We start from the raw sequence: 10032 nt of genomic DNA, 5'->3' as shown, positions 1-10032 counted from the left end.
CGCCGGTGAGGGGACGGGGAGAAGCCCCTCTTAGTCTTCGCCTTGTACCCTCCACTCGTGAGGGGGAACGGCTGCCCCTCGTAGCACACCTGCCCTCCAGCGCAGGTCTTGCTCTAATGACCACACGGTGTCTCCCACCGCAGCTCACTAAGACAAGAATGTTTATTGTGAGTAGATACAACGAGAGCAGGTGGGAGCAGCCCAGAACAAACTTTTACCTCACAGATTCACGCCGAGAGGTTGCTCTCCGGCTCGGTTACACAACTGAGTCTTGGTTCACTTTGCTTACAGAAGAGGGATGAATGTGTTAGGTGTATAGGACAAGGAGTACAGAGCTAGCTGTGTAAGCCAACAAATAATTACTGTAAAACCTACTGCAGACTAGACAAGCATTTAAATGATTTCTTGGAAAAAAGCATATTCATCAGATACGGATGCAACACGAGTACACCCATGTAATGCATTAGTACTCAATTGACTGTATTTGGTATTTTAAAAAGATAAAGCCAAGTAGCATTTTTTAACAAAACTCCTTCAGGCACCTTCTAAAGAAACATTTCTTAACGCAGAGCTACGTATTTTCCACCTAAGTTTTGTGTCTGTTACAAAGAGGTTTCCTTGCTTTGTATCTCATAAAGCTGCATAGGTGTTTCCAAACACATGGAGAAGCTGCTGTCCTTTAGGAGTTTTTCTGTGGAATTTTGATTGTCACCTAGGAAAAAACAGAACAGTCACAAGTTATTTTCCTGGAGACACTGTTCAGTTATATTCACTTGGAGGCCGAGAGGCAGCAGCATCCTGCAGAAGAGACTCAGAACCAGAGGACAGTATATCCCAGTCAGCAGGCAGTGACTGGGATCACCTCGGTCTGGAGACCTATCTGGAAGGCTCAAAGAGAGGGGGAAAGCTCGAAGGCTGGCTCACGGCTTATCTCCAGAGATGCCACTGCTCTTTGAGAGGTGGGAGCGGGCACACTTGTTTGTTCTCACCTGGAGCTCCTGTACCAAATCAGCCCCCTGCCAGTCACAAGCTGGAAGCCCTCAATCCTTATGCACTTTGGTGTATTGTAACTCCCGGGCCACGGGCTCACCACCTCTGCCCAAGAGCTCCGTCACCCTTTAGACACTGCAGCTGCAAGCAGAGAGTGTGACAGCCCTTCTGCCTTGTCTTACAGGAAATTACCCAGGCCTGCGGTGACGGGATTGCCTAACACCAGGAACCTTGGTCTCGCACGTGGACCCAAGGGCGTATCGACTCAAGAGAGCGGCATTAAGTACTGGTGGTCACTGCTCAGATTCCCCCTCTTGAGTGATGAGTGCCCAGGGTTCATCTGCCAGTTCATACTTGCAGAAGCTTCTACCCAACAGGCATGCACCCCCAGCACATGCTCTTTCTGTTCTCCACAAAATAAACTCACGGAGAAGTCCATACACTTGCATTCTTTACAGTGAGAAACAGCTAAACAGTCCCAGTGGTGCAGGCAATTGGTAATCCATTAGGTTACATATCCTTGTTTTCCTCAGCAGTATAAAGCAAGGCTTTATTCTGTTTAAAATACGGTTACATGGAGTTGTGTCTGTGGTCACTTCAGAAGCGCAGCTCCAAATTTGTTTCAAGCATTAGAAGAATTGCAACTCTCAGGCCAGCCTATACCAACAGGCACAAATACAACGTGGAGCTAGGGCAGAGGGTTGGGAAGTCCTTGGATACAGGGATACTCACATTTTTCACCTCTACATACGCCTCCAGACCATATTCTCCCAGCTCTCGCCCATTCCCAGAAGCTTTGTAGCCGCCAAACGGGGCTTGTGCACCAAACACGTCGTAGCAGTTTATCCTGAAAAGGAAACCAAGAGTTAGGCACCTGCAGTTTCAGAACTGCTTAATGGAAGAGCCCTTTCGCAGCAAATGGACATCTCGGCTGTTTAGAACAGAGGGACAGCTGAATTTCTAGGCAGAATTTCCGTATTTGTCAGTTCTTTCAGCCAACAGAATTAATCAATGCTGGAACCTCACCCTCAGCAACCAGGAAACATCATCATGAAGTCGATTCACATCTCTTATTATCACAGGACCAAGCGCCCAGGTTGCCACCCACACCTCCAGAGGACAGATACCAAAAGCACATACTTGTTCACTCAGTACCATTAAAAAAAAAAAAAGATGGTGAGATACTGGATCTCCAAAATCTCTTGTGCTAGAACAGTAAACTGGTGTGGAAGTACTGACTTTGGCATAGTCTTCAGCATGGCCTCAGAACACAGAGGGACATCCACTGCAGCAGCCAAGACCGCACAGACATGCGTGGTGATCTAATCACTGCTGGCACTCAGAGCCCTGCAGCAGTTGCTGTCATTGCCAGCTGCAATACTGGGTTTTCTTTTCCCCCATCCCATTCATTAATTCACAGTGGGAGCATGGAAGCTTAATATACCTAAATTTTACCAACAGTTAGCATTACAGCTGAAGGTCTGACATTACATTCAGTGGAGTACACATAAAATTGGATCCAAAGTAGAGACAGGCTATCAAAGAGCAAGCTTAATAAGAAGCAGCACACAAAGAAGCTAAACGCAGCAGTTCAGGGAGAAGGCAGTGTCAAGGCTCACCAAACTGTTCCAGCTCGCAGGCCCTGCGACACATAGTTTGCTTTGTCAAGATCCTTTGTAAAGACTGCTGCTGCTAGGCCGTACTTGGAGTCATTTGCTCTCTCAATGACTTCCTCAATTGTTTTGAATTTCAGAATCTGCATGACCGGCCCAAATATCTGCAAAATCCAAACAGAGCATGTGAAAATCTGTGTAAATTGATCACAGGGAAGACTATGGTTGATGCTGGAGTTATGTATGTATGTTATAAGTCACACAGGACATCAAATTCAAAGTATCACTTCCCGTATTATGAAGTTCCAGGATGCAATCTGGAGGGAAGTTTAATGTGGTAACTTTCTAAGAATCACCGAGTTTTGCAGTTCATGAACATCCAGTTCTTGTAGACCTGTGCTTTTTTGCATCAGAGGGGGCAAAATGACAAAGAAGTGAGAGGCTGACAGACAGAAAGGCTCCGCAGGTCTCACCTCCTCTCTGGCAATTGTCATGTTGTCCTGCACGTCGCCAAAGACAGTTGGCTGGATGAAATAGCCTCTGTCCGCAGCGGGGTTGCCACCACACAGCAGTTTGGCTCCTTCACGCTTCCCAGTACTAATGTAACCAAGGATTTTCTTATACTGCTCCTCATCTACCTAAGAGCCATGAGGAGAGACAGATCAGCCTCACCTTTACTGGGAGTAAAAAAAGATTCGACTACAACCTGCATGCGACTGTGCTCTAGCAATTCCTCATTCCAGCAGACTGCGAAGCCAGCTTCAAAGGGAGATGATAATTTTTAAATGCCAGCATCAAGTGGAGGTTTTGGAATAATCAGAGCTGTTAATTAACTTCTCCTTCCTGCACAAGCAAGGAGGTAATGAGCACAGTTCAAAGGAGATTAAGCAAGAGACCGAAGGATACCTTTCATTCTAATCTACTGATGTACAATGACTCAAGATTAGGACTATTTAATGAGATAACAGTTCAGGACATTTCCTGCTCTTACCTGAGGCCCCTGTTCAGTTTTAAAGTCAAACGGGTTTCCAACCACCCTGGACTTGGCCTTCTCAACACTTCTCTCCACAAACTCATGATATATGTCTTCCTGGACATACGTTCGGGATCCAGCACAGCAGCACTGCCCTTGGTTGAAGAAGAGGGCAAAATGGGCTTGATCCACAGCCCAGTCCACTAACATTGGGGAGAGGAGAGAAAACACATAAGCAAACAAAACCAACCAGAGTCAATAAGTGACTCCGTTTGAACAACTATCATGCAGACTGCTGGAATATCAGTGATACAAAGTCCTTTCACTTGACAGGCATTTTCCATGCTTTGGTAGGGCAGAAGCTGCGTACAGATTTAATTAGTATGAAGGTCTATTAAAGCACTCCATACACTCCATACTAGAGAAAAAAAATCTAATCTGAGGCAGATTACAGTTCTCATTTGAAATTATCAGGTATTAAGGACAAGTTATTTTAGATCTAGAAGAATTTCCTTCCTTACTGCCATATAAAAGCACATATGTTGGCTCAAGACCAAAAATGGTCTATATGCAAGAGATGAGAGAACCAGAACTTCACAAGACTAGAAGAGAGTGGTATGCACTAAGAGAAAGACAGAAAGAAAATGAAAACAAAAATGGGACTGAGAAGACCGAAGGAAGATACTCCAACAATACTCATTTGTTGATAACTGAACTTCTTCACAGCGCTGGGAAAGAAGTGGGAGTGAAGAAGCGCTGATAAATACGGCAGCTAAAGCAGGAGGCACAGAGACGTCACCGGGTGAGAACAGCCAGCTGGTGTCAGAGCTGGAGACTCACACAACACAGGAGAGGTTTCCTTTCCCCTCCAGCTCTGCTTGCAGAAAGCCGATGTAAAAGGTACAGATCAAATATTACGCTAGCAGGTGCTTACTGTCTGCATCAGACATGATTATATTTGGACTCTTCCCTCCAAGCTCCAGTGTCACCCTCTTTAGGTTACTCTCTGCTGCAGCCTTCTGGATCAGATGCCCAACCTGCATCGTGAGAAGAACAGGTATTAGGAATTAACTCCTACATACAGCACCACCTGGCAGGGCGGCTGGTTTTAGATGTCAGTCAGCAGTTTAATAATAATCCCTTCATTGTCAGGGCTTTAAGGGAACAACTGAAGTCTGCCCAGAGTTCCACCTCTAGTAAGAAGCAGCTTAAGGGAAACAATAGGAAATACTCTAAAGAAGGCACCTAAAAAGAGTCTTATGTAAAGTAAAATAAATGTCACACCCTGAATTCAGCTGTATTTTTAAAAAAGAAGTGTAGAAGGCAAGGCACCTCCAGTATTTTATACAGAAAAGGTATTAGAGCAATGAGATATCCTCTATATCCCAAGGGCTTAAAAGTTAAGGTACTCCCTTACCTCCGTGGAGCCGGTGAAGGCCACTTTATCTACGTCCATGTGGGAAGAGATGGCAGCCCCGGCAGTGGGCCCATAGCCGGGGATGATGTTCACCACGCCTGGTGGGAATCCAGCCTGCCGGTTCACAGCAGGAGAGCGCAACGTTATTCCTTCTACAAATCAAGGATTTCACCTACCCTCATCTGCTAGTAATGCTTCAGTAGGCCTCCTACAAAGAACAGAGCCTTTTCACTTTAATTTCCCAGGACTTTAGTTTTAATGTTCAGTTTGCAAGAACCAGGACAACTCCTCTCCTCCCCGCATCCTAAGCATAGTTTGGAGCTATATACATTAGCTTTCTAATCACCCTGAAGTTTGTTATTTAACTGAACCATAAAGAGTCCTTCCCTAATCAAGATTTATGTCCTCTGCATACGCATTTGTAAGGACAAGGGGGTTTTTTTGCTAAATCAAATGCTAAGATACCCAAGACAATCCAGCCTTTCTTCGGATCAGACAGCCCTTCTCTGTTCCTGTCACGTGCCCTTCGCAGCTCACCAGTTTGGCTGCATCACACTGCACTCCAGCAGCGATAGCGAGGCAGTGGATGGAAACCCAGCCTGTTCGCTCACCTCTTTGATCAGGTTAGCCACGTAGAGAGCGCTCAGGGGGGTTTGCTCCGCCACTTTCATCACAACCACGTTCCCAGTAGCCAGGGCAGGCCCCAGTTTCCATGCTTGCATCAACAGCGGGAAGTTCCACTGAAAAACAAGGAGGTGTTTGCTGGTCTGAACTTGAAAGCTTCCGATTAGTCCATAAGTAACCAGTGAGCTTCATTCAAATCAGCTGCAGCACCTATGGAAGCAGTCTTTGATCCTTCCCTAGCTGCTCTTCAATGTTTGGATCCTTTTCAAGCACTGCCTTCTGCTTGTCCAGGAAAACCATACTCTGAAGTGTGAGGTCTCCCAACACCATTGCAAAAATCCAATTTTTTTTGGAATTAACCTTTACTGTCAGTTTAGCTATTAAACACTCTTTTGAGGTATTTCGAAAGAAAGCCTGTTTGTAATGACAGAGCAGCGTACACAGACCAGTGAGGCGTTTACATTCAGTTCTTGCTCAATGCAAATATGAAAAATATGCAAATACAGTATGCAACAACCAGAATCTGGCTACTCCTATAAAGAGGTAAAACTATCCACAGATCATTGTATAAATATGGCTTTGTTGTTCACAAACCACCTTGCTACGCTTTCTACCAGTTACAGAAATAAGATCACGTACATAAAGCTGAATTTTGCACGCTAGTTCTCTATTTCGTCACCACAAAGAATTTTGGTTTTAATGCTAGGTAGTAGCTTAAACTTAGTTGTGGTTCTGAGCCAGAGAACTCCTATAAAGGGGTTTAAATTCTCCTTTTTTTTTTTCCAGCAGATACAAAGTAAATCTTACTCAGATCCCATGAAATCAACAAGTAGTTCTGTACTGCCAGAGCAAAGTAACAGCCCTCCCGACTGGTGCAAGCGTAACTTTCTTTCCACCAGAGGAAGCAGAGGTTAGCAACAGATAACAACTTGCATTTTAAGACAACTCTTCATGGTAACACTGAATTCTTGAAATGCTGCAGGAACTACTGATACGTTTTACTTACCGGGATTATCTGTCCACAAACTCCTACCGGCTCATGTCTTGTGTAACAGAAGAAGTCTCCGTCTAGCGGGATAGTTTTGCCATGGAATTTATCTGACCAACCTGCAAAGTATCTAGCAACAATAAAGTTTTGGTCACTGAATGTAACGTTTTCTGTCACCAGAAAATAAGAGAGACTTCCTCCAGCTATTTGCTTTCCTCCTTTCTTCACTCACTTCATAAAACACATACCAATACAAATATTTCCCAAACAGGTGATTTTAAGAATGGACAGTAAATACAAACATTTGTCTCTCTGCATTTGCCAGCACTTTGCATAACATACATTCTGTCATTCCTGTGCTGTAACACAGATCACCTCCATTACTGCGAGTCCTGTATATAGCAACAAGGAAATATACTAACAAAAATCCTTTGGGAAGTCACAGGAATTACAGCCTCATTCTTAACAAAAAATAAAAATAGAAGAAGACAGGGTTTCTGACACCCTGCTATGGGCCGAATGAAACCAACAGGTCAGATCAGCCCTGACACCCACAACACTTGAATCAGAGGCATCTGGTCTCTGCACGAGCAGAGGTTCAGCTACCATGGGCCAGCTGAGCACAAGCGTGGAGCATGAAGAGTCACTGCGCTGTCAGGTAGCCCCCACGCCTACCTGAGACATTTGACTACCATGTCCAAATCCACCAGGTAGGAGATGGAGTACGGTTTGCCATTATCCAGAGTTTCCAGCGCCTACAAAAGACAATGAGATTGCCTGAAGAACGAGGTGGGGAAAGTCACGCATATAGATTTAGATTCGATTCTCAGTTTGCGATTCGGATCAGTTCTGCATGTTGGCCTTTTTGCTTTCAGCTTCCCAAAACTACTTCCCCATCCTTTGTAGCTGTCTCTCTCAGTTTTAAAGCCCCCATCACACCCAATGGGCACAAACCACCCGTTTCTGCCTCCCTCTCCCCAAAGTTAGGGATCGCAGCAGAGAGCTCAGCCACAGAGCGCGATACGCACCGCCAGGTAAGCCCGGTCCCTCTCGATCAGGTCAGCAAGACGATTCAGCAGCTTCCCCCGGTGAGAAGCATCCATCCTCCTCCAAGGCGAGCCCAGCTGGAAAGCTGCCTTGGCTGCCTTGACGGCCTTGTCCACGTCTGCCTGCAGAGGAGTCCAGGCAAGAGGGTGAGAAAGGAGGAACCAGCCCCCACTCGGCTCCCAGCCCCCCTCTCAAAATACAGCCGGAGCCCTCTCTGGTCTCCAGGAGAAAACAGCCTCCAGCCAGACGGCACAACTGGCTGCTAGCGCCAGCCTTTTCGGGGGCAAGAACTTGCAGCCTTGGCAGCTGCCTCACTGCAAGACACTCGTTGGTCCCAGGGCAGGGGAGCGCACGGGCTGCGGCCCCGGGGCTACTCGCCCCACGAGCATCAACCTGGGCAGCGCGGCACAGCAGCACGGCCGCAGCTTTCTCGCCCCGTCGGCATCCACGGGGAAGAGGGAGCAGAAGTTGCAGTGAAACAGATGGGCGCAACAGCTGCGCAGCCACCACCTCCGCCCGCGCTTATACTCTCTGTTATTTCAGCTATGCGGAGTGCAAATATTGTCAAGTTATTTCTGCAATGTCATCTGCTGGGTTAATATTTGCATCCTAGAACAAGGCATGGAAAAAGCTCTAGAAGTCTGCTTTTTTCAGGATTTGGTTTCGCCAGCACAGTCTAAAGGAGTTTTTTCATTGATCAGGTATCTCTAATTCATCATTTTGTCCTGTCAGGGCATTAACTTGTTTCTAGTTGGTTCTCTGTTCTGGCTTGCTGTAATGGTCTCGCCAGGACAAGCCAGTCTACCACGGACAAGCAAACAACAAAGGGTTTCCCTCACTCACCCCTCCCTTGGGGAATACAGACAAGTTTCCAGACTGTAGGAAGAACCCAAAATTGTTGGGAAACAACACCTCAGCTCTGCCTCAGACTCCTAGGAGGGCCTTGCATAAGGCATGGGATGATTACATGACTCTATTCCCCACCATCGCGCTCTCTTTTTCTTTTTTTAATTTCCTAGGACTGGGGACGGTCTCCCACTGCATGTGTACAGCAGAAAGGGGCTCTTCAAGTGAATCCTGACCTTCTGTCTCCCCTGCTACCGTGACTCTGGGTCACACTACCAGCACAGCACCCACAGGACCACAAAGGTGTCTGCCTTCATCCCTGCCTGCCATAGCAACCTCCACCCATGACTGCTCCCCAACCTCCCAACTCAGGCTCCACTGCACACCACATCTATTCCTCTTTGCCCTTTCCAGTTCTGGCTTGCCACCAGTAAGAGGCAAAGCCTGAGGGTTTTTGTTGAAAGCAGTAGTCAAGGAAGAACACAAGCAGCACTCGATGTGGTATTTGTATAGGTCAGACGCTTACTGCTGCAAACGCAGCACTTGGCGGAGCTGCCTAGGCGAGAGATGAGTTAGTGTCGTCTTCTGCAATCCCTGTGTACCTGCTCACGCGGAAAACAAACCGATCTCGTCAAGGGAATGCTTACCTTATCGCCCTCAGCAACCTGGCAGATAACTTCTCCTGTTGCTGGATTGATAGAAGGGAAGGTTTTCTTACTGACTGCATCGTGCCATTCATTATTTATGAAAATCTGCAATGAAAAAAGCAAAGCAGTGTTAAGCCTTAGAGCCAGACCTAGGTGAAATCGGTAAGAGATTTAGTTGTCTGATGGCAGACTGTTTAATTAAAGGCGACTCAACTTGTGTGGGCTCCAGAACTGCACCAATATGAAGGAGATATTTTAGCCTAAAAGTACACAACAAAAGACATAGCCTCAAGCTAATACAAAGAATTCACATCTCAGCAAACAGCACGTGAATTGGAAGTGGTTCCTGTCTCAGTAGCTCCCTGCAAGACCTGGAAGCCCGGCTGGAGCTGCGCAGGGATACCAGGAGCCTCAGGAGACCGAACAGTGGTAAAATGCTTCAGGTACGGAGGATACAATTGATTTCGTACACAGCACTAGAGCTTTTGGCAACATTTCCCCGATTAGCTGATTTTAAGCTCCCCATATACTGTTCTGAAACCGAACCAGACGTCAACAGCAGCTTTTGACCAACTCTTTCTTTCTCAGTAAGGGCGAATTTGTTTTTTCAGGTCCATGGCAAGAGAGTGCCAGTGCAAAGATCACGGTGCTTGCCAAGAACTTGCCGATCGCTCAGCCAACCCCCAACGGCCTTGTCACGGCCGCTGGGAAGGAGTTGGCTCGGCGGCCGGGGAGAGGAATGCTAGCTCCCCACCAGCACCTCGCACAGACGGGACGGTGTTTTCCTCAGGGCTGCTGAGCAAGGGGCACAGGCTCTAATCTATGTAGGCAACCAGTATCAAGCCCGGCACCTTCCCCTCCCTTCGCGTGCCCTCTGGCATAGTTTT

At 46.9% G+C, this 10032-nt stretch overlaps 1 protein-coding gene across 1 annotated transcript; it reads right to left on the bottom strand.

Moving 5' to 3' along the window:
- Positions 1-404: 404 nt before the first annotated feature.
- ALDH2 (aldehyde dehydrogenase 2 family (mitochondrial)) lies at positions 405-9253 on the bottom strand. Its single transcript, XM_009572357.1, has 12 exons — positions 9146-9253; positions 7634-7774; positions 7281-7360; positions 6624-6735; positions 5605-5733; positions 4994-5107; positions 4511-4613; positions 3595-3779; positions 3077-3241; positions 2610-2767; positions 1723-1837; positions 405-712 (listed from the first exon to the last, which is right to left on the bottom strand). The coding sequence occupies exons 2-12, from the start codon at positions 7706-7708 to the stop codon at positions 680-682; spliced, it is 1269 nt and encodes a 422-aa protein (XP_009570652.1). The 5' UTR covers positions 7709-7774; positions 9146-9253; the 3' UTR covers positions 405-679.
- Between the last annotated feature and the right edge of the window lie 779 nt (positions 9254-10032).

The sequence above is a fragment of the Fulmarus glacialis genome, unplaced genomic scaffold, assembly GCF_000690835.1.
Source record: "Fulmarus glacialis isolate BGI_N327 unplaced genomic scaffold, ASM69083v1 scaffold2752, whole genome shotgun sequence".
NCBI classification, from domain to species: domain Eukaryota; kingdom Metazoa; phylum Chordata; class Aves; order Procellariiformes; family Procellariidae; genus Fulmarus; species Fulmarus glacialis.
The sequence above is the reverse complement of the archived record's forward strand: the minus strand, read 5'-3'. Positions and strand labels throughout refer to the sequence as shown.

Coding starts and splice junctions, on each gene's coding strand:
- ALDH2 (XM_009572357.1), bottom strand. CDS start 7,708: ATGGATGCTTCTCACCGGGGGAAGCTGCTGAATCGTCTTGCTGACCTG. Junction 6,736..7,280: donor ATGGTAGTCAAATGTCTCAG/GTAGGCGTGGGG, acceptor TATTGTTGCTAG/ATACTTTGCAGGTTGGTCAG. Junction 5,108..5,604: donor TGGCTAACCTGATCAAAGAG/GTGAGCGAACAG, acceptor GTGAACCGGCAG/GCTGGATTCCCACCAGGCGT.